This window comes from Bombina bombina, chromosome 2, assembly GCF_027579735.1.
Source record: "Bombina bombina isolate aBomBom1 chromosome 2, aBomBom1.pri, whole genome shotgun sequence".
NCBI classification, from domain to species: domain Eukaryota; kingdom Metazoa; phylum Chordata; class Amphibia; order Anura; family Bombinatoridae; genus Bombina; species Bombina bombina.
This window is the reverse complement of record NC_069500.1, coordinates 783320787-783346178: the sequence shown is the minus strand read 5'-3', so window position 1 is coordinate 783346178 and position 25392 is coordinate 783320787. Positions and strand designations below refer to the sequence as shown.

The following is a 25392-nucleotide window of genomic DNA, read 5'->3' as shown; positions in this document are numbered from 1 at the left end:
AATGTCCGTATGAGCCCTTGCTTTGTGAAAAGACGACGCCTGTATTAAATGTCGTCTAGTTAAGGTGCTACTGCAATGCCCCTTGGCCTTAGCACCGCTAGAAGGGACCCTAGCACCTTTGTGAAAATTCTCGGAGCAGTGGCCAATCCGAAGGGAAGAGCCACGAACTGGTAATCCGAATGGTTTCCATTTGGAATGATGGAACTCTGAGTAATTGGTCTAGGATCTTTAAATCCAGAATTGGCCTGAAAGTTCCTTCCTTTTTGGGAACTGCAAACAGGTTTGAGTAAAATCCCAGTCCTTGTTCTGCTGTTGGAACTGGGTTTATCACTCCCATTTTTACATACAGCGACTGATCATACAAGCCACACAGACAGTCTCACTCGTAAATCTTTTGTAGCTATTCTCAGGAGGAGCACGATAGGAATAAACTTTACCAATCCCAGGGATCGGGGCGGCGGATCCCCTTCCCCACTTCAACTTACTATTTTACTTAAGCGCTACCCGGAGAGGAAGAGAGCGTGGTAAAAAGGGGGAAATAGTCATAAAACAACATTGAGATTCATTTGGACACTCAAGTGGCGTGACTGAGTGTGAATTTCTATACTCCCTATATCCCACTTTGCTGCTAAAACTGCCCTAAACATGGACTACCTAGACAAATGGGAGACTAAGGTGATGTAGTCATTAGATGATCACTTTACCTCCCTAAAGCGGGAACTCTGCATTCTAATAGATTTAGCAGTGAGGGAGCCGCATCATACTGAGAGCTTTTCGCTACCACACAAAGAAAGCCTGCAGCAAAGCCAAGGTGGCAGTGTCCTGGAGGTGGCCACAGATAGCAGCCCATCGGTTTCTACACCAGGGCAAGATCTTCACCATGCAGCAAAACTACAACTCCTGGGTGCATTCACTACATTCATCCCTTCGGCAGATGGAGAGGGGATCGAGACAGTGATCGGCTCTCCCCAAGTTGTACAACTAAGTAACCCTGACATTAAGCTCCCTAACAGAGCTACCTCAAAGAATTCACAGAGCATATGTAGAAATACAGGCCTCAATTTACTGACAACAGAGCTCTCTGACAATGAGGATCTAATCGACAGAAAGCCACTATCCAGAAGATGGCTACAGCTGGGGGAGTCTTTGGACCCCCTCAGGGCAGGCCTCAAACACCTATGCGGCGAACCGGAGCTAGTCGGAAGAAGAGACATAGGGGGCCGGCACTCCCTAATTTTGCCGCAGAGGGAGAGTTGTAACATTGTCCGATACATGATACTCGTGGATTCATTCCCCTACACTGCAGTCATAGTGTTTCATATTTCCCCGCATACACCCCGTGCACATGGTGCGATTGGGACATTCTAGAGACTCAGAGAGTAGGAGTCGGTTGACTGTGAGTAATCCGGAGCGGTTGGGAACAGAGACACAGCTGTATTTTATTTTTTATGTGGTTTGGCTCTGTCAGCCTATTGCCATACCGCCCAGAACTGAACTTGGTCACATCACATGCCCATTTATCTGCTCACAGTTCTTACAGAATGATTCAAATATGTCATTTATTATATCAGTATGTTTTGTATTTATAATAGGCTTGTCTGTGGTTTGTCTCCATAGCTCACATCAGATTCAGGTAGGATCTCAGTGTCGCTTATGTAATAGCTTGCACCCTATTACTGGCTAGAGTAGGGGATATGTGGTGTCCGCTGCTGATTAATGTTTTCTTTTACTTTAGCTTATAAGTGCCCTGTACTGTTTCCTGCTCACTGTATAGCTCAGAGCTACTTTAAGATCTAAATAGGACTGCATATTTTATTCTGATATCAGAAAGCAATGCCCTTAAAATGATTAGTCTATGATTGCTAGCCTCCCCAACTACGTTTCCTATTGTTAGTCTGATGAAGATGGGATAGTCTTCCATTAGGATATCTTCAGGACTTGTATTGATCTCGCATGTATTCCTATGGATACCTCAGATTCCTTGTCTCCCATTATTCTTAGTTCTAACATCATGTACTGGGCATGTAAGTTTTCTGTCTAGCAGTAACCAGTTCTTCATGTTAACATTATAAGTTTTGTGTTAGTTTTTAATATACCACTTCTTATGAATAGATAGTCAAGATTTCACTGGAGAGGGGACTATGACAGTAGATTTACTCACAGATTAACTAAGCTTGCTTGTGTTGGAACATTTCCACATATATTTTATAGAGCCATGGTAATTTGTTTTAATACAGAGATCTGTGGTCACCTCCTCGACTTGGGGAATATAGCTTAACATATAGTTAATAAACCCTTGCGGTACATTTGTGAAGATTGAATTTAGATAAACCTCATTCCAACCCTAGAGTGTAGTCCTTATAGAGGAAGGAACCTTGAAATATTCCCTTTGAAGACCACTACTGGGAGCAATATGATAGTAATATTTATTTAGATTTATTGTAATTATAGTTAAGTTAGGGGGTGTTAGGGTTAGACTAAGGTTTAGGGGTTAATAACTTTCATATAGTGATGGCGACGCAACGTTGGGGGAGGCAGATTAAGGGTTAATAAATAGTAGTTAGGTTACGGCGACATTGGGGCGGCAGATTAGGGGTAATAAATAGTATGTAGGTGTCGGCGATGTTGGGGGCAGCAGATTAGGGGTTAATACATATAATGTAGGTGGCGGCGGTGTCCGGAGCAGCAGATTAGGGGTTAATAAGTATAATGCAGGTGTTGGTGATGTCGGGGGTGGCAGATTAGGGGTTAATAAGTGTAAGATTAGGGGTGTTTAGACTCGGGGTTCATGTTAGGGTGTTAGGTGTAAACATAAAAACAGAATTTATGTTTACCTGATAAATTTCTTTCTCCTACGGTGTATCCGGTCCACGGCTTCATCCTTACTTGTGGGATATTCTCTTCCCCTACAGGAAGTGGCAAAGAGAGCACACAGCAGAGCTGTCCATATAGCTCCCCTCAGGCTCCGCCCCCCCAGTCATTCGACCGACGGTTAGGAGAAAAAGGAGAACCATAAGGTGCAGTGGTGACTGTAGTTTACAAACAATAAATTTAAACCTGACTAAAATGCCAGGGCGGGCCGTGGACCGGATACACCGTAGGAGAAAGAAATTTATCAGGTAAACATAAATTCTGTTTTCTCCTACATTGGTGTATCCGGTCCACGGCTTCATCCTTACTTGTGGGAACCAATACCAAAGCTTTAGGACACGGATGAAGGGAGGGAACAAGTCAGGTAACCTAAACGGAAGGCACCACTGCTTGCAAAACCTTTCTCCCAAAAATAGCCTCCGAAGAAGCAAAAGTAATGAATTTGTAAAATTTGGCAAACGCATGCAGTGAAGACCAAGTCGCTGCCTTACAAATCTGTTCAACAGAAGTCTCATTCTTGGAAGCCCATGTGGAAGCCACAGCTCTAGTAGAGTGAGCTGTAATTCGTTCAGGAGGCTGCCTTCCAGCAGTCTCATCAGCCAACCGGATGATGCTTTTCAGCCAGAAAGACAGAGAGGTCGCAGTCGCCTTTTGACTTCTCCTCTTGCCAGAATAGACGACAAACAAGGACGATGTTTGTCTGAAGCCTTTAGTTGCTTTTAGATAAAACTTTAAAGCACGAACCCCATCAAGATGGTGTAACAGACGTTCCTTGTTAGAAACTGGATTAGGACACAGAGAAGGAACAACTATTTCCTGGTTGATATTCTTATTGGAAACCACTTTTGGAAGAAAACCAGGTTTGGTACGTAAAACGACCTTATCTGTATGAAACACCAGATAGGGTGAATTACACTGCAAAGCAGACAATTCAGAAACTCTTCTAGCAGAAGAAATAGCTGCAAAAAAACAAAACTTTCCAAGATAGTAACTTAATATCTATGGAATGTAGAGGTTCAAACGGAACCCCTTGAAGAACTGAAAGAACTAAATTTAGACTCCATGGAGGAGCCACAGGTCTGTAGACAGGCTTGATTCTGACTAAAGCCTGTACAAACCTGAATATCTGGCATGGCTGCCAGACGCTTGTGTAACAAAACAGACAGAGCAGATATCTGTCCCTTAAAAGAACTAGCTGACAGACCTTTCTCAAATCCTTCTTGGAGAAAAGATAGTATCCTTGGAATCCTAATCTTACTCCATGAGTAACCCTTGGATTCGCACCAGCAAGATATTTCCGCCATATCTTATGGTAAATTTTCCTGGTGACAGGCTTTCTAGCCTGGATCAGAGTATCTATAACTGATTCCGAAACCCCACGTTTAGCTAGAATCAAGTGTTCAATCTCCAAGCAGTCAGTTGCAGAGAAACTAGGTTTGGATGTTCGAATCGACCTTGAATTAGAAGGTCCTGCCTCAAAGGCAGCTTCAAAGGTGGAACCGATGACATATTCACCAGGTCTGCATACCAAGTCCTGCGTGGTCACGCAGGAGCTATTAGAATTACTGAAGCCTTCTCCTGCTTGATACTGGCTACTAGCCGGGGGAGAAGGGGAAATGGTGGAAAGACATAAGCTAGATTGAACAACCAAGGCGCTACTAAGGTATCTACCAATGTCGCCTTGGGATCCCTGGACCTGGACCTGTAACGTGTAACTTTGAAGTTCTGACGTGACGCCATCAGATCCAGATCTGTAATGCCCCATAGCTGGAAAGAGCGCCAATAAAGGCGAGGTCCGATAAGGTTGAGTGTGGATAATGTAACTAACGTTATAGTACTGAGATTCAGCTACAATTATGGTAATTGTGCTGTATCAATATATATACATAGATTGAAACATATGTGTGGCACAAGATTCTAAGGGTACATAAAAATATTTAATATTGAACATTAAAACATAAGCATCATTAAAACAAATGTATTATTGACCTGAACGGCAGGAAATATTATATAAAACCATATAAAACAGAAACACACGTGTGTAGCTTATTCACTAAGGGTTGATAGTGGTATATCATAAAATGGGTTGTCAAAGTGTGAACCTCATACTAAGATAAGCACTAGATGTTGGTGGTGCTAAGTGATATTGATGCTAAAACGCCGGCAGTATTATATATAGAGTTGTGGCACATATATATACTGTCTCATGAACAATTAAAATACATAGACAGAAAAATAATAATAACAATTAACATAAAGGTGGTGATATCCAAGTATCACTTGCAAAAAGTGAGAAATAAAAAATTGTGACTGAGAATTCTCTTAATAAGTCCAAAAAAATGATAAAAATATATGTTAAACAATCCAATTTGTTGTGATCCAATGTGGTGATACAAACAAAACCAAAAGGTTCAAGAGACTCAAAAATTCAAAAATTAATTAGTCCAAGTGTTCAAAAGTTCGAAGGTTCAAACCAAAGTGGTGATACACATAAGTCCAAAAAATAAACTTCCTGTGCAGCTGCTGCTGGAATCGTTTCAGATGCTAACCAATGACTTTTCTGTGATCACTCTCACTAGTTTGTGTACACACTAGTTGATTTAACTTTTGGATTTAACTTGTGGATTTTATTTTTTGGACTTATGTGTATCACCACTTTGGTTTGAACTTTCGAACTTTTGAACACTTGGACTAATTAATTTTTGAATTTTTGAATCTCCTGAACCTTTTGGTTTTGTTTGTATCACCACATTGGATCACAACAAATTGGATTGTTTAACATATATTTTTATCATTTTTTTGGACATATTAAGAGAATTCTCAGTCACAATTTTTTATTTCTCACTTTTTGCAAGTGATACTTGGATATCACCACCTTTATGTTAATTGTTATTATTATTTTTCTGTCTATGTATTTTAATTGTTTATGAGACAGTATATATATGTGCCACAACTCTATATATAATACTGCCGACGTTTTAGCATCAATATCACTTAGCACCACCAACATCTAGTGCTTATCTTAGTATGAGGTTCACACTTTGACAACCCATTTTATGATATACCACTATCAACCCTTAGTGAATAAGCTACACACGTGTGTTTCTGTTTTATATGGTTTTATATAATATTTCCTGCCATTCAGGTCAATAATACATTTGTTTTAATGATGCTCATGTTTTAATGTTCAATATTAAATATTTTTATGTACCCTTAGAATCTTGTGCCACACATATGTTTCAATCTATGTATATATCTTGATACAGCACAATTACCATAATTGTAGCTGAATCTCAGTACTATAACGTTAGTTACATTATCCACACTCAACCTTATCTGACCTCGCCTTTATTGGCGCTCTTTTCTGACTAACATTCTGTATATCTTTCCAATTGTGGGTATTTGGGGACCCACTCCAGACAGGAGCTATAGGTCCACATTTTTAGCGCTGTAAGACCAACACTATGCCCCATAGCTGGGTCAGCTGAGCAAAAAACCTCTGGGTGGAGTTCCCACTCCCCCGGATGGAAAGTCTGAAGACTCAGATAATCCGCTTCCCAGTTGTCCACTCCTGGGATGTGAATTGCTGATAGATGGCAGGAGTGATCCTCTGCCCATTTGATGATCTTGGATACCTCCCTCATCGCCAGGGAACTCTTTGTTCCCCCCCTGATGATTGATGTACGCAACAGTCGTCAAGTTGTCCAACTGAAAACTGATGAATTTGGCCTCCGCTAGTTGAGGCCATGCCTGGAGCGCATTGAATATCGCTCTCAATTCCAAAATGTTTATCGGGAGAAGAAATTCTTCCTGAGACCATAGACCCTGAACCTTCAGGGAGTTCCAGACCGCGCCCCAGCCTAAGAGGCTGGCGTCGGTCGTGACAATGATCCACTCCGGTCTTCGGAAACTCATTCCCTGAGACAGGTGATCCTGAGACAACCACCAGAGGAGTGAGTCTCTGGTTTGCTGGTCCATCTGAATCTGGGGAGAAAAATCTGCATAATCCCCATTTCATTGTTTGAGCATGCACAGTTGCAATGGTCTTAAATGAATTTGAGCAAAAGGAACCACGTCCATTGCCGCAACCATTAGTCCTGTTACCTCCATGCACTGAGCTATGGAGGGTTGAGGAATGGATTGAAGAACTCGACAAGTGTTCAAAAGTTTTAGTTTCCTGACCTCTGTCAGAAAGATTTTCATTTCTACCGAGTCTATTATTGTTCCCAGGAAGGGAACCCTTGTGAACGGGGACAGAGAACTTTTTTCTATGTTCACCTTCCACCCGTGAGACCTTAGAAAGGCTAGAACAATGTCCGTATGAGCCCTTGCTTTGTGAAAAGACGACGCCTGTATTAAATGTCGTCTAGTTAAGGTGCTACTGCAATGCCCCTTGGCCTTAGCACCGCTAGAAGGGACCCTAGCACCTTTGTGAAAATTCTCGGAGCAGTGGCCAATCCGAAGGGAAGAGCCACGAACTGGTAATCCGAATGGTTTCCATTTGGAATGATGGAACTCTGAGTAATTGGTCTAGGATCTTTAAATCCAGAATTGGCCTGAAAGTTCCTTCCTTTTTGGGAACTGCAAACAGGTTTGAGTAAAATCCCAGTCCTTGTTCTGCTGTTGGAACTGGGTTTATCACTCCCATTTTTAAAAGGTACTCTACGCAATGTAAGAATGCCTGTCTCTCTATCTGGTCTGAAGATAAGCGAGACAAGTGGAACCTTCCCCTTGGAGGAAGGTCCTTGAATTCTAGAAGATACCCCTGAGAGACAATTTCTAGTGCCCAGGGGTCCGGAACATCTCTTGCCCAGGCCTGAGCAAAGAGAGAAAATCTGCCCCCTACTAGATCCGGTCCCGGATCGGGGGCTACCCCTTCATGCTGTCTTGGTAGCAGCAGCAGGTTTTTTGGCCTGTTTACCCTTGTTCCAGCCTTGCAATGGTTTCCATGCTGGTTTTGGCTGGGGTGCGTTACCCTCTTGCCTAGTGGCTGTAGAGGTAGAAGCCGGTCCGTTCCTGAAATTGCGAAAGGAACGAAAATTAGACTTATTTTTAACTTTGAAAGGTCTATCTGAAATAATTTCTTTCAACTCTGGCCCGAATAGGGTCTTACCTTGAAAGGAATATTAAACAATTTTGTTTTGGACGACACATCCGCCGACCACGATTTTAGTCAAAGCGCTCTACGCGCCACTATTGCGAAACCAGAATTTTTCGCCGCTAATTTAGCTAACTGAAAAGCGGCATCTGTAATGAAAGAATTAGCCAACTTCAGGGCGTGAATTCTATCCATGACTTCATCCTAAGAAGTCTCCTTCTGGAGCGAGTTTTCTAATTCCTTAAACCAAAAAGCAGCTGCAGTGGTTACAGGAATAATGCAAGAAATTGGTTGAAGAAGAAAACCTTGTTGAACAAAAATTTTCTTAAATAAACCTAATTTTTTATCCATAGGATCTTTGAAAGCGCCACTGTCTTCTATTGGTATAGTTGTGCGCTTAGCTAGCTTTGAAACTGCCCCCTCTACCTTAGGGACCGTCTGCCACGCGTCCCTTCTGGGGTCAACAATGGGGAACATATTCTTAAATATCCGCCACCCTCTTAGGTATCGGAAACGCATCAGTGTGTACTGGGACCTCTAAGAATTTATCCATTTTACACAATTTTTCTGGGACCACCAAAGGGTCACAATCATCAAGAGTAGCCAGGACCTCCTTAAGTAGAGCGCGGAGGTGTTCTAGCTTAAATTTAAATGCTATGGTATCAGGCTCTGCCTGCTGAGAAACTTTTCCTGTGTCAGAAATTTCTCCCTCAGACAGGCCCTCCCTCACCGCCAAGTCAGATTGATGTGAGGGCACTACAGATAAATTATCCTCTGTGTCTACTTGCTCATTTTCTGTATTTAAAACTGAGCAATCACGCTTCCTAGGAAAGCTGGCAGTTTGGATAAAAATGCTGCGATAGAATTATCCATTACTGCTGCTAACTGTTGCATAGTAATCGCAATTGGTGCGCTAGATGTACTGGGCATCGCCTGCGCGGGCATAGCTGGTGTTGACACAGAAGGAGAGGAAAGCAAGCTATTTTCACTACCTTCAGCTAAAGAATCATCTTGGGCTATATTTTTAAGTGTGATTGTACTGTCCTTAAGCTGTTTGGACGCTATGGCACACTTCACACATAAATTTAATGGGGGAACCACCTTGGCCTTTGGACATACAGAACATAGGCTATCTGAAGACTCAGACATGTTTAACAGACTTAAACAGAACTATAATGCAATAAAAATTATTTTTGACAAAAACATTACTGTCTCTTTAAATAATAAAAAAGCACACTTTTTTTACTGAAATATCAAAAAACCATGAAATAAACATCCGATTTTAATGAAATTTTCACCACAGAGTCTTAATGCTTTGAAAAGATTGCACACAAATTTTCAGATCAATTAACCCCTTAATGCACACTTTTTTACTGAAACATCAAAAAAAACATGAAATAAACATCCGATTTTAATGAAATTTTCACCACAGAGTCTTAATGCTTATTTTAAAGCCCACAATAGTGTCAACCAGCATAGAGCCCTAAATATAAGCCATCATTTTATACAGAGTCTATTAGAAAAAAATGGCTTACCAATCCCCAGAGGGAATTTCAGACAGTCTTCTAGCATTACATGGTCTTGTTAGAAAAATGACTGATCATACCTGAAGCAGTTAAGCCTGCAAACTGTTCCCCCCAACTGATGTTCTCTGGTTTCAACAGTCCTGCGTGGGAACAGCAAAGGATTTTAGTTACTGGTGCTAAAATCATACTCCTCTCAACAGAAATCTTCATCACTTTCTGCTGTAGAGTAAATAGTACAAACCGGCACTATTTTAAAATAACAAACTCTTGATAGAAGAAATAAAAAACTACAACTAACACCACATACTCTTTACCACCCCCGTGGAGATGCTACTTGTTCAGAGCGGCAAAGAGAATGACTGGGGGGGCGGAGCCTGAGGGGAGCTATATGGACAGCTCTGCTGTGTGCTCTCTTTGCCACTTCCTGTAGGGGAAGAGAATATCCCACAAGTAAGGATGAAGCCGTGGACCGGATACACCAATGTAGGAGAAATGTATTTCCCAATAGGAATCAATGGGGCTGCGTTAGTGAGTTTTACGCTGCTTTTTTGCAGGTGTTAGACTTTTTTTAAGCCGGTTCTCCTTGTTGATTCCTATGGAGAAATCGCGCACAAGCACGTAAGACCAGCTCACCGCTGACTTAAGCTGCGCTGGTATTGGAGTGCGGTAATGAGCAAAATTTTGCTCAAAGCTCACTTCTTGTCTTTTAACGACGGGTTTCTGAAAACTCGTAATACCAGCGCTGCACGTAAGTGAGAGGTGAGGGAAAACTGCTCGTTAGCATCGCCTAGCCTCTAACGCAAAACTCGTAATCTGGGCCTTTGTGGGCTTTTTTGCTACATTGTTGTATAGAGGTTTTTTGGGAGTAATTCCTCTTAAGAGAGTTATTTATTATATCTGTGATTAGTGCACTTTTGATATATCCTGGAATAAGAAATTAGGTATAATATACTTATTTCTTTCTATAGATATATTTGTTGGTTTTATTCTAGGTGTAATTTTTCTCAATGTATCGGCAGCCTCTGACAGTGTATTAACGGTTTGCGCGGTCATTGGAAACCTGGTATTATTTATAGATTACCGGCTTCTGATGCTTTCTATAGGACACAAAAATGTTTTCGGCAGCTGGAGTCTGGTTGCCGAAATTGAGCTATAACGGGCCGTTGGAAGCAGTCGGTGTACGATATTGCTTCCAACAGCATATTTATAGTGTTTGCGAGCACACATAAACCTAATTACGGCTCAATGGAAACGAGCCCTTAGTCTAACAAACTGGCAATTAAAAAAAGCAGATGCACCATCTCAACAAGTCAGTTTGAGAGTGTCAGTATGAGAGTGTGATCTTATGTTTAGATGATTATGTTTCAATTCCAGAGTCTGTATCATGAGCAACACATAATATTAGTACTGTTTCCTGTATTTGCTAAGGATTTCACTTCACTTTCTCACTCTCTCTTCAGGTGAATAGTTTGAGAGTAAAACAATTACTTAAGTCGTGAAATGAAGAAAAAACTCATTTCTGAAGATATGATGCATAGCTGTAAAAGAAAGTGGTTTATTCTTTGGAATCCAGGATGTCCTCAGCACACTGCCAAGATGTAGCAATAAAGCTGGAGTTGCTAAGTCATTTTTATGATTATATACTTGGGTTTTCTGGGCAATAAATATTATGTTTTCTTTCTTTCTCACATTTTGAAGTTTCAAGGTTCGATGGTAAGGGTCCCATGGCTGTATGTGTGTGATGCAGATCTTACTGTATATAATAGTGGTATTAGTATAAAAAAAGAGTGGCTCACTACAAAGTAGGCTAAAGTGTATATAAATTAATGATATACAAACATAACAGATTTGCATAAAAAATAAATATCATAACATAATAAATCAGAGGGATCCCAATGAAAAAATAGTACAAAAATAATGTCCAAATGATTGTGTCCAAACAATGTATTTAAAGGTATGTCCCAATATATGTCCAGGCAATGTGAAAAGGTATATATAAATCTAAAAAATATATAATGATGAGGGGATTATCCTGAAAGTGAGTCCAAAAAATATTTTTTTAGATTTTCTATTTTTATAGACCTTTCCACATTGCCTGGACATATATTTGGACAAACCTTTAAATACTTTCGGCTAGATTACGAATTTTGCGGTAAGGTAAAAAAGCAGCATTAACAGGTCCTAACACTGCTTTTTCACTACCGCTGCTATTACGAGCCTTGCAGGTTTAGGGGCCCTGCACACTTTTTTGGCCTTACCGCAAACTGACTTACGTAAACTTCATAAAAACTTTTTTCAATGGGACTTGCATAACGCCGGTATTACGAGTCTGTCCTGGGAGGTCAAAAAGTAAACGCGGTACACCCTCTACCTCCAAGATCCGTCACTCCCGGTAAGTGAATCTTCGGGGGTTAGTGTTAGGATTTTTTTAAGGGTGTATTGGGTGGGTTTATTTTTTAGGTTAGGGCTTTGGGCCTGCAATAGAGCTAAATGCCCTTTTAAGGGCAATGCCCATCCAAATCCCCTTTTCAGGGCAATGGGGAACTTAGGTGTTTTTAGTTAGTATTTTATTTGGGGGGTTGGTTGTGTGGGTGGTGGGTTTTACTGTTGGGGGGGTTGTTTGTATTTTTTTTAGGTAAAAGAGCTGATTTCTTTGGGGGAATGCCCCGCAAAAGGCTCTTTTAAGGGCTATTGGTAGTTTAGTTTAGGCTAGGGTTTTTTTATTGGGGGGGGGGCTTTTTTTTATTTTGATAGGGCTATTAGATTAGGTGTAATTAGTTTAAAGATCTGTAATTTGTTTTTATTTTCTGTAATTTAGTGGGGGGTTTGTAATTTAGCTAATTTAATTTATTTAATTGTATTTAATGTAGGTAATTTATTTAATTGTAGTGTAGTGTTAGGTGTTAGTGTAACTTAGGTTAGGTTTTATTTTACAGGTAAATATGTATTTATTTAAGCTAGGTAGTTATTAAATAGTTAATAACTATTTAATAACTATTCTACCTAGTTAAAATAAATACAAACTTGCCTGTAAAATAAAAACAAACCCTAAGATAGCTACAATGTAACTATTAGTTATATTGTAGCTAGCTTAGGGTTTATTTTATAGGTAAGTATTTAGTTTTAAATAGGAATAATGTAGTTAATGATAGTAATTTTATTTAGATTTATTTAATTATATTTCAAATAGGGGTTGTTAGGGTTAGGGCTAGACTTAGGTTTAGGGGTTAAACAATTTAACATAGTGGCAGCGACATTGGGGGCGGCAGATTAGGGGTTAATAAGTGTAGGTAGGTTACCGTGACATTGGGGGCAGCAGATTAGGGTTAATAAATATAATGTAGGTGTCGACGATGTTGGGGGCAGCAGATTAGGGGTTAATAAGTATAATGTAGGTGGCGGCGATGTCCGGAGCGGCAGATTAGGGGTTAATAAAAATAATGTAGGTCTTAGCAATGTAGGGGGCAGCAAATTAGGGGTTAATAAGTGTAAGATTAGGGGTGTTTAGACTCAGGGTTCATGTTAGGGTGTTAGGTGTAAACATAAAATGTGTTTCCCCAGGGGAATCAATGGGGCTGCGTTACTGAGATTTACGCTGTTATTTGGCAGGCGTTAGACTTTTTCTCAGCTGGCTCTCCCCATTGATGTCTATGGGGAAATCGTGCACGAGCACGTATAACCAGCTCACCGCTGACTTAAACAGCACTGGTATTGGAGTGCGGTAAGGAGCTCAATTTTGCTCTACGCTCACTTCTTGGCTTTTAACGCCAGGTTTGTAAAAAACCTGTAATACCAGCGCTGTAGGTAAGTGAGCGGTGAGAAAAAACTGCTTGTTAGCACCGTACAGCTCCTAACGCAAAACTCGTAATCTGGCCATTTGTTTGGACATAATCATATGGACATTATTTTTGTACCATTTTTTCCTTTTTTCATTTGGCTCCTTTTGATTTATTATTTTATGATATGTATTGTTTATACACATCTGTTATGTTTTTATATCATTAAATTTAAATGTATATACACTTTAGCCTACTTTGGAGTAAGATGCTCTTCTTTTATACTATTATCACTTTGAATCTGATTAGGAGGTTTAAGAGGAGGGTGTATATTTTAGTTTCATAGAATATCTTTTTGGCACTATAATAATTTCTACTCTCCATACCTATAATAGTGTTCAATTGATACTGGTAATATTTCCCATGTCTCTGTCAGTTTAGAAAAATGCTCAAATTTTGTCCCAGTTTTTAGATAATGTATAAAAGATATTAGGCATGTCAGATATTAAAGAAATAAAATAGCAGAAGGTAAAAAAAAAACACCAAAAATATAAATTTATTGCTAAATTAAATTTTTTATTATTAAAACCTATTTTTGAAATAACACATATTTACATTATTTTATTTCATTCATATATAATTCATATTTATTTTTTTAAAATACTGTACATTTACAATCCCTAATCCTAATCATTTAGTTAACATTCTCACACAAAAAAAATCCCTGCAAATGATAAAATATCAGTAGTTCAAGTATTATATTTTCAAAGGAACTAAAGCATTCTTATGAAAACTGAAGCACACTTAATACAAAAGTGAATCAGTGGACATACCTTAAATAATAATAAAAATATAAAAAAGGCAATAATATTTGCTTAAAAAACGCATTGCACATGCTTTTTGACGCCTGTAAACTAGTAAAATCTAAAAAAAAAAAAAAAAATGATCAGATTTACTTAGCTGTCCTCAGCTTATTCAAGGGATTTCAGAGTTTACAGTGATTGCTAACACAAGCTTACAATTTCAACTCCAGCCGCATTTGCTTCTGTAATAAGGAGTAATAAAACTTTAAAAATCAAAATGAAAAAAAAATCTGTTTTATGTCTCCTTTAACTATAAATTAGAATGAACAAGTAACATTATGAGATATTATCAGTATAAAAAATGAGAGAAAAAAAACTTCCACCAAATGACAATAATCTGTTGTGTAACAAATTAACACATTTCAACAAATTAATTGACTTTATCTCACAAAAATGATTAGTAATCACATGATCAGAAGAATCTTGCTAAGGATATATACATAGACTCCTTCATACTAGTACTAGTAACAGTTTCCACAATTTACCACCCAATGGAAACTAGCCCTTGGTCTGAATGTGCACATGTGATATGCGATGAATTATGTTATATAATAAATAAACACTTTAATACATATCCAACAATCTTTTTTCAATCAATTTTTGCAGCTATAAATCGTCCTATAAACAACCCTTTCTTCCCTGAGCAGTTTTGTACTTTAACAGTGTTTTATGAATACATTATTGAATCCCTAAGCCTTTACTAACCCTAGCTTACAAGTTGTGTTTTAACCTCACCGAAGGATTAAGCCACGTAGGTAAAGTGCCACTTAAAAACTGCATGCATTACAGCTCTCAAGCAGAACACAGCTGCATAGGAACTCCAATGTTTATAGTGTTGCACTTCACAAGTGGTGCAGTAACTTGCAATTATATATAAGCAATATAGTGGCCATAGTAACTTGCGCGCAAATTACAATTGGAAAGAAAACAGGTGCGCTTGAGAGCAAACAAAATTTGCGCTCAGTGGGTTAGCATGAGTGAAGACCTCTCGTAAAGTGTAAGGGTTAAAAAATGTGCACCGGACAAAACATAAATACATTTAAATAAAGTGTTACACTCATAAAAAAACAATGTTTTAAAAGGGTTAAAAGGTATATGGTAAGGTGTTTTTTTTACTGGAAAGGGCTATAATGTGTGTGTGTGTGTTTGTGTATGTGTATGTATGTATGTATGTGTATATATATATATATATATATATATATATATATATATATATATACTGTAAATATAAAAATATGTGTGTGTGGGTATATATATATATATATATATATATATATATATGTATATACATGTGTATTTTTGTGCTAATATGTCTAAATATATATATATATATATATATATATATATATATATACATACATACAGTATCTCACAAAAGTGAGTACACCCCTAACATTTTTGTAAATATTTTATTATATCTTTTCATGTGACAGAAATGACACTTTTCTACAATGTAAAGTAGTGAGTGTACAGCCTGTATAACAGTGTACATTTGCTGTCCCCTCAAAATAACTCAACACACAGCTATTAATGTCTAAACCGTTGGCAACAAAAGTGAGTACATCCCTAAGTGGAAATGTCCAAATTGGGCCCAATTAGCCATTTTCCCTCCCCGGTGTCATGTGACTTGTTATTGTTACAAGGTTTCAGGTGTGAATGGGGAGCAGGTATGTTAAATTTGGTGTTATCGCTCTCACACTCTCTCATACTGATCACTGGAAGTTCAACATGGCACCTCATGGCAAAGAACTCTCTGAGGATCTTAAACAAAAAAGAGTTGTTGCTCTACATAAAGATGGCCTATGCTATAAGAAAATTGCCAATACCCTGAAAATGAGCTGCAGCACAGTGGGCAAGACCATACAGCGGTTTCATAGGACAGGTTCCACTCAGAACAGGCCTTGTCATGGTCGACCCAAATCTTTGGGAAATAGACATATGAGTGCTGCCAGCATTGCTGCAGAGGTTGAAGGGCTGGGGGTCAGCCTGTCAGTGCTCAGACCATACACTGCACACTGCATCAAATTGGTCTGCATGGCTGTTGTCCCAGAAGAAAACCTCTTCTAAAGATGATGCACAAGAAATCCCGCAAACAGTTTGCTGAAGACAAGCAGACTAAGGACATGAATTACTGGAACCATGTCCTGTGGTCCGATGAGACCAAGATAAACTTACTTGGTTCAGATGGTGTCAAGCTTGTGTGGCGGCAACTAGGTGAGTAGGACAAAGACAAGTGTGTCTTGCCTACAGTAAAGCATGGTGGTGGGAGTGTCATGGTCTGGGCCTGCATGAGTGCTGCCGGCACTGGGGAGCTACAGTTCATTGTGTGAACCATGAATGTTACTGTGTACTGTACTGTGACATACTGAAGCAGAGCATGATCCCCTCCCTTCAGAGACTGGGCCACAGGGCAGTATTCCAACATGATAACGACCCCAAACACACCACCAAGACGACCACTGCCTTGGTAAAAAAGCTGAGGGTAAAGGTGATGGACTGGCCAAGCATGTCTCTAGACCTAAACTCTATTGAGCATCCGTGGGGCATCCTCAAACAGAAGATGGGGGAGCGCAAAGTCTCTAACATCCACCAGCTCCGTGATGTTGTCATAGAGGAGTGGAAGAGGACTCCAGTGGCAACCTGTGAAGCTCTGGTGAAATCCATGCCCAAGAGGGTTAAGGCAGTGCAGGAAAATAATGGTTACCACACAAAATAGTGACACTGGGCCCAATTTGGATATTTCTACTTAGGAGTATACTCACTTTTGTTGCCGATGGTTTAGACATTAATGGCTGTGTGTTGAGTTATTTTGAGGGGACAGCAAATTTACACTGTTATACAGGCTGTACACTCACTACTTTACATTGTAGCAAAGTGTCATTTCTTCTGTGTTGTCACATGAAAAGATATAAAAAAATATTTACAAAAATGTGAGGGGTGTACTCACTTTTGTGAGATACTGTATATACACATGCATAAACATATATGCACTTTATATATATATATATATACACACACACACACTTTGAAGTTCTTTCCCCTCAAATACCTTAAAACATAAAAACATAAAAAATATATATATTTTTTTATTTAAATGTGTTTTGCTGTGTATTTAATGTACATATTTAACATTCCAATGCTCTTCACTTAGAAGAAAATGTTCTTTGTATTTCTAAATATTTATTTCTATATATTTATATCTGTAGATATACTGTATATCTATATATCTATGTATATATTCATAAAGTTATATAGGAATGCGTGTGTGTGTATATATATATATATATATATATATATATATATATATATATTACAATACACTTGTATGTATGTGTATATATATATATATATATATATTTAAATATATATATATATATATATGAGAAATTAAAATTTAAAATAATAAGAACATTTTCTTCTATGTGAAGAACATTGTAATGTAAAATATTCATGACTACCTTTGGGGCTAGTACTGTAGGTCTAATATGGAGTTGGGTTAGCGTGCGAGCGATAAGTGTTATTTTTTTTTATTTGCATGCTTCATTAAAATCTATGGGGAGAAGACTTTAAAGCGGTAACAATATCCGAAGTCCTGAAGTTAGCGCTCATTGAGTTTAGCTCACACACTAACGTTTTACTTTCAACTTCTAATACGCACTAACCCGCCAAGTTAAAATATAGCTTTCAGCTATCGCACAAGTGAAAAATATATTTAGCATGCCACTTATAATCTGGCCCATAGTGATCAAGGATTAGTAATGCAAAAATTACATTCTATAACAGTTTAGTGCATGTCAATTTTGCTTTACAATGCTCCTTTAAAGGGGCATGAAACCCAAAAAAAATCTTCCATGATTCAGATAGAGAATACAATTTTAAACATATTTCCAGTTTACTTCTATTATTTAATTTGCTTCCTTCATTTGTTATCCTTTCCTGAAAGGTTTATCTAGGTAAGCTCAGAAGCAGCAAAGAACCTAGGTTCTAGTTGCTGATTGGTGGCTACATATATATACACTGATTGTCATTGGCTCGCCCATGTGTTCAGTGAGAAACCAGTAGTGCATTGCTGCTCCTTCATAAAATGACTCCAAGAGAATGAAGCAAATTTGATAATAGAAGTAAACTGAAAAGTTGTTTAAAATTGTACGTTCTACCTAAAGCATGGAAGAACATTTTTTGGTTTTATGTCCCTTTAACTAGGCATCAGATTCATTGATATAATACTATATGACTAATGTTTTATGTAACTAAACAAATGCTTGTGTGCTTTTGAAGTGCTGTTAACAGATACAACTATATAAATAATTCTTTTAAATTAAACATTTAACAATATTCTTTTGCAACCTTATAAAATGAGTACAATAAATACAATAACAACTCTATAACAAAAACTGTTGGAATAATGATGCATTAGCTTCATGTGATATTTTTTTCAATAAGAACTTATGGTTTAGTTGTCTCTGGATGTCCTATGTCCACTACCAGTTTGGTATAAAGTTTGTGTTTAGTGAAACTGATAATATCGTATTTCAAAGAATTTAATCCATCGCTGTGCATTCGGCTAGTACTGTTGTGCATCAGCTGAAATCTGCAAAGATAGAAAACATTTGTAACTATATAGGGAAAATACAAAGGTTATCGGTTAGATCTCAGTCCAGCCATAAAAATTGAGCAGCTACACAAAAATTTAGCAACAGCAATTTTGGTCTAGCACATTCATTGCACAGGTACAAATCCCCAAATCTGAGATACCAAAATCCAGAATTATTCTAAAATCCAGACTTTCATTAAAAGAACACTTAAAGGGACAGTCTAGTCAAAATTAAACGTTCATGATTCAGATAGGGCATGCAATTTTTTAATATTTACTTCCATTAACAAAATTTGCACAGTATTTTTATATTTACACTTTTTAAAGCCCCCAGCTCCTACTGAGCATGTTCAAAATGTCACAGAATATACTTGATGCATTTGTGATTGGCTGATGGCTGTCACATGATACAGGATAAGTGGAAATGGACATAGCTTTAAAACAGTTTAGTAAAAAAAACTACTGCATTGTGTTATTATAATGCATTTGTTGATTATGCAAAATCTACTGTATGTAATGGTCTTTTAATATTTGTTTTAAAACTAAAATTATTAAAAATTACCATTGTTAAGTCACAATCTTCCCTGCCTGCGTCTTTAGTTTGGTTTTTGTGTCTAAAATGAAAATGCTAGTCTACATTTGTTTAAAACAACAACTATTACCTATCCGTTAACAGTACTGTACTATCTTTTTAATGGTATCATGAATACAAAAGCATTAAAAATTGATATAAAATTACCTTTAGGTTGCATGTATAAACTGTATTATGACAAGTAAATATTGCACAAATGGAACAATATAGTGCTGTTTACACGTTTGTCCCATTTTACAGATGCAAATAGACAAGTATTCTGAAATCCAAACTATTTCAAAATCCAACCCTTTTCTGCTCATAAGCAGTTTGGATAAGGGGTTTTGTACCTGTCTTACTGTATTATGATAGATATGCATGACTGTAGTAGGGGAATTTTATGTCTGAATCATCTACATGGCTGATTAAGATGATTATGAAGCTTTAACAACAACCAAACCCCCACCACAATAAATACTAATTGTAGCTGACTTGGTCCCCAAACCAGAATCCGATAACCAATTAAAAAAAATCTATACATAGAAGAGAATCCCAAAAAGTCCCAGAGTGCCCTGAAAATTACATCTGCAAGCACTGTGTCACTGCAGGTAAGATGTAGCTGAAGAAGGAATATTATTTAGCTGGATCCCATTTAAGAGATGTTTGGGGGGCTAATTAGTAAAGTTTTATTACATTTAGTAGCAGGTTATTCTTTTTGGAGGGATCAAGAGACATTTAAAGGGGTTTATATTTAAGGGGCTTCCCTTGGGTTTTAGGTAATAATTAGTGGATTGTGTCGTGGGGTTGGGTCAGTCTTAGATGGGATTTATTGTGATAGTGTCAGGTTGATGTTAGTCTTCAAAGTGGAAGGAGGATTCTGCACTGGTACCATGAGTGTTGTGTTGGAGGGGATGAGTAGTGTCGCTTTGTCTGGGGAGAGTGGTTGGATCATAATTAGAGTTAACAGCAATATGGGACTGATTTACTAATAATAGCAGTCAGCTTCAGTAAGGGTTTTTGCTCTAGGGTTGGGGTTAGGATTTATTACAGTGGGAAGCTTAGTTTAGTGTGAACAATAATTTATCATCTGCAAGGACTTTACACTGAGACATAGTGACCTGCCACTAACAGTAGCAACAGACATAGGGAACTGCTGGTGCAGAGCCCTTGCTGAAAAGGTTTGCACATGTGAGCCTACTTCCCACAATGTAAGAAGCAGTGGTTATTAGAAATCACAGAGTGTGCGCAAGCTCTCAGTGATTGACAGTCCCAATTGCGCGAGTGAAGGGGCGGCATTACGCACTCATTGGAGTGTGTAATAATGCATATGGGCCAGCGGACAAACAGATCCACTGCTCATATGCAGCGAAGGCGTGCGGACAGCTTCTCATGTTGAGCAGCTTGTCCGCACACCATTTAATACCTGGGGCCCATAGAATATAGTTGTTGTTATGGCACTTCAGAGCTTACAATATGTGTGTTTCTGGATTTTTTATCTCATGCAACTCACACATTTTTGTCTATAGGTTTGTTACTTTAAGGTAAAAATTTAAATGCACATAGATGAATTACATCTTTGAATAGAAACATATTTGCAATAGAAAATGTATTGGCAAAAGTGCTTCCAGTAAAAGTTATCACTGTTTTAGCATTTGTCTCTGCAATTGCATGTGAAGCATATCTCTCATTACAACAGCATTTTAAATAATGTAGCTGCTCAGAGTGCCAGTGGGGATTGTATCATGTCCGGCATTAACAAATAGAGTCATTACCAGATGGTACAAGCACCTTAGGCTCTCTGAGCAAGTGCTGTGTTTAAAATGCTGGTGCACGACACATATTTAAATACGCTTTTGAAACTGCTATAGCTTTTAGTAGAGACATTTTTGCTAATGCATGTCTATTAAAAAATATTTCTATTCAATACTGAAAGGCATCCATGTGGATTCCAATTTGGCTGGAAAGTCCCTTTAAATGTGGGGATCAACTGTGATGTAGCTATGTTCAAAGGTAGTGGATACCCTTATTAAAGTTTGTTTCAAAAGGAAAGAAAATGTGTCACATACACATTAGTTATAATACATAAATTTACTATATTAATAACAACTGGTTAGATTAGCGAGATTAAGATCATAATCTCATATTCTCAAAATGCTAAATTAGACTGCGATAAAAGGCAAACTATTAAATCAGATCAAGTAATAACTGCAAATGCTTGCACAGTGAAGGACTTTACAATTACCTTTTTACATTATTAAATCTGAGAATTATTAATATATGAATTAGATATCAAAATAACAAGAGTATTGCATTGAGCAATGATACTTTTTTATTGGACTAACTATACATTTATAAGTTGACAAGCTTTCGGAAGAGTTCCTTCCTTTATCAAGTCGGAAGCAATACTGACCAATTCAATGGAATTTATAGATTATATCTTAAAACACATCAAATCTTTAAATTCCATTGAATTGGTCAGTATTGCTTTAGACTTGATAAAGGAAGGAACTCTTCCGAAAGCTTGTCAACTTATAAATGTATAGTTAGTTCAATAAAAAAGTATCATTGCTCAATGCAATACTCTTGTTATTTTGATATCTAAATCTCTGGACTAACACGGCTACTCCAATCAACGTGACTATATGAATTAGTTAACAGCAGCTCATGTACCAATATTATATATCTCAAAATATCTCAGCATTATATGTGAATATGTGATGTGCATACAGTAAATCTCATGTTACGTACATACAGTATATCTCAGCATTATATGTGAATATGTTATGTACATACAGTATATCTCAGCATTATATGTGAATATGTTATATACATACAGTATATCTCAGCATTATATGTGAATATGTTACGTACATACAGTATATCTCAGCATTATATGTGAATATGTTATGTACATACAGTATATCTCAGCATTATATGTGAATATGTTATGTACATAGAGTATATCTCAGCATTATATGTGAATATTTTATGTACATACAGTATATCTCAGCATTTTATGTGAATATGTTATGTACATACAGTATATCTCAGCATTATATGTGAATATATTACGTACATACAGTATATCTCAGCATTATATGTAAATATGTTACGTACATACAGTATATTTCAGCATTATATGTGAATATGTTATGTACATACAGTATATCTCAGTATTATATGTGAATATGTTATGTACATACAGTATATCTCAGTATTATATGTGAATATGTTATGTACATACAGTATATCTCAGCATTATATGTGAATATATTACGTACATACAGTATATCTCAGCATTATATGTGAATATGTTACGTACATACAGTATACTTCAGCATTATATGTGAATATGTTATGTACATACAGTATATCTCAGCATTATATGTGAATATGTTATATACATACAGTATATCTCAGCATTATATGTGAATATGTTACGTACATACAGTATATCTCAGCATTATATGTGAATATGTTATGTACATACAGTATATCTCAGCATTATATGTGAATATGTTATGTACATAGAGTATATCTCAGCATTATATGTGAATATTTTATGTACATACAGTATATCTCAGCATTTTATGTGAATATGTTATGTACATACAGTATATCTCAGCATTATATGTGAATATATTACGTACATACAGTATATCTCAGCATTATATGTGAATATGTTACGTACATACAGTATATTTCAGCATTATATGTGAATATGTTATGTACATACAGTATATTTCAGTATTATATGTGAATATGTTATGTACATAAAGTATATCTCAGCATTATATGTGAATATGTTATGTACATACAGTATATCTCAGCATTATATGTGAATATGTTATGTACATACAGTATATCTCAGCATTATATGTGAATATGTTATATACATACAGTATATCTCAGCATTATATGTGAATATGTTATGTACATACAGTATATCTCAGCATTATATGTGAATATGTTATATATATATACAGTATATCTCAGCATTATATGTGATTATGTTATATACATACAGTATATCTCAGCATTATATGTGAATATGTTATGTACATACAGTTTATCTCAGCATTATATGTGAATATGTTATGTACATAAAGTATATCTCAGCATTATATGTGAATATGTTATGTACATACAGTATATCTCAGCATTATATGTGAATATGTTATATATATACAGTATATCTCAGCATTATATGTGAATATGTTATGTACATACAGTATATCTCAGCATTATATGTGAATATATTACGTACATACAGTATATCTCAGCATTATATGTGAATATGTTATGTACATACAGTATATCTCAGCATTATATGTGAATATGTTATATACATACAGTAAATCTCATGTTATGTACATACAGTATATCTCAGTATTATATGTGAAAATGTTATGTACTGTCTTACAGTATATCTCATGTTATGTACATACAGCATATCTTAGTATTATATGTGAATATGTTACATACATACAGTATATCTCAGCATTATATGTGAATATGTTATGTACATACAGTATATCTCAGTATTATATGTGAATATGTTATGTACATACAGTATATCTCAGCATTATATGTGAATAAGTTATGTGCATACAGTAAATCTCATGTTATGTACATACAGTATATCTCAGCATTATAAGTGAATATGTTACATACATACAGTATATCTCATGTTACGTACATACAGTATATCTCAGCATTATATTTGAATATGTTATGTACACACAGTATATCTCAGCATTTTATGTGAATATGTTATGAGCATACAGTAAATCTCATGTTATGTTTATACAGTATATCTCAGCATTATAAGTAAATATTTTATGTACATACATTATATCTCATGTTATGTACATACAGTATTTCACAGTATTATATGTGAATATGTTATGTACATACAGTATATCTCAGCATTACATGTGACTATGTTATGTGCAAACAGTATATATCATGTTATGTACATACAGTATATATCATAGTATGTACATACAGTATATAATAGTATTATATGTGAATATTTCATGTACAAAAAGTATCTCATGTTATGTACATACAGTATACCACAGTATTATATGTGAATATGTTATGTGCATACAGTAAATCTCATTTTATGTACATACAGTATATCTCAGCATTATAAGTGAATATGTTACATACATACAGTATATCTCATGTTATGTACATACAGTATATCACAGTATTATATGTGAATATGTTATGTGCATACAGTATATCTCAGCATTGCATGTGACTATGTTATGTGCAAACAGTATATCTCAAGGTATTTACATACAGTATATCTCAGCATTATATGTGAATATGTTATGTGCATACAGCATATCTTAGCATTATATGTGAATATGTTACGTACATACAGTATATCTCAGCATTATATGTAAATATGTTATGTACATACAGTATATCTCATGTTATGTACATACAGTATATCTCAGTATTATGTGTAAATATGTTATGTACATACAGTATATCTCATGTTATGTACATACAGTATATCACAGTTGTATATGTGAATATGTTATGTGCATACAGTATATCTCATGCTATGTACATACAGTATATCTCAATATTATATGTAAATATGTTATGCACAAAAAGTATATCTCAGCATTATATATGAATATGTTATGTACATACAGTATATCTCAAGGTATTTACATACAGTATATCTCAGCATTATATGTGAATATCTTATGTGCATATAGCATATCTTAGCATTATATGTGAGTATGTTACGTACATACAGTATATCTCAGCATTATATGTGAATATGTTACGTACATACAGTATATCTCAGCATTATATGTGAATATGTTACGTACATACAGTATATCTCAGCATTATATGTGAATATGTTATGTACATACAGTATATCTCAGCATTATATGTGAATATGTTATGTACATACAGTATATCTCAGCATTATATGTGAATATGTTATATAAATACAGTATATCTCAGCATTATAAGTGAATATGTTACATACAGTATATCTCATGTTATGTACATACAGCATATCTTAGTATTATATGTGAATATGTTACGTACATACAGTAT

The 25392-nt window shown here is 36.4% G+C and overlaps 1 protein-coding gene across 2 annotated transcripts in view; it reads right to left on the bottom strand.

The window, feature by feature from the left end:
- Positions 1–17396: 17396 nt before the first annotated feature.
- LOC128649597 (beta-1,4-galactosyltransferase 2-like) overlaps positions 17397–25392 on the bottom strand; it is a 109537-nt gene continuing 101541 nt past the window's right edge. Inside the window, exon 7 of one of the 2 annotated variants that reach the window (XM_053702953.1) lies at positions 17397–18725. In XM_053702953.1, the coding sequence (XP_053558928.1) occupies positions 18581–18725 (145 nt within the window). In that variant the 3' untranslated portion in view covers positions 17397–18580. The remainder of the gene's footprint in view (positions 18726–25392) is intronic. The other variant, XR_008400681.1, reaches the window with a different exon arrangement.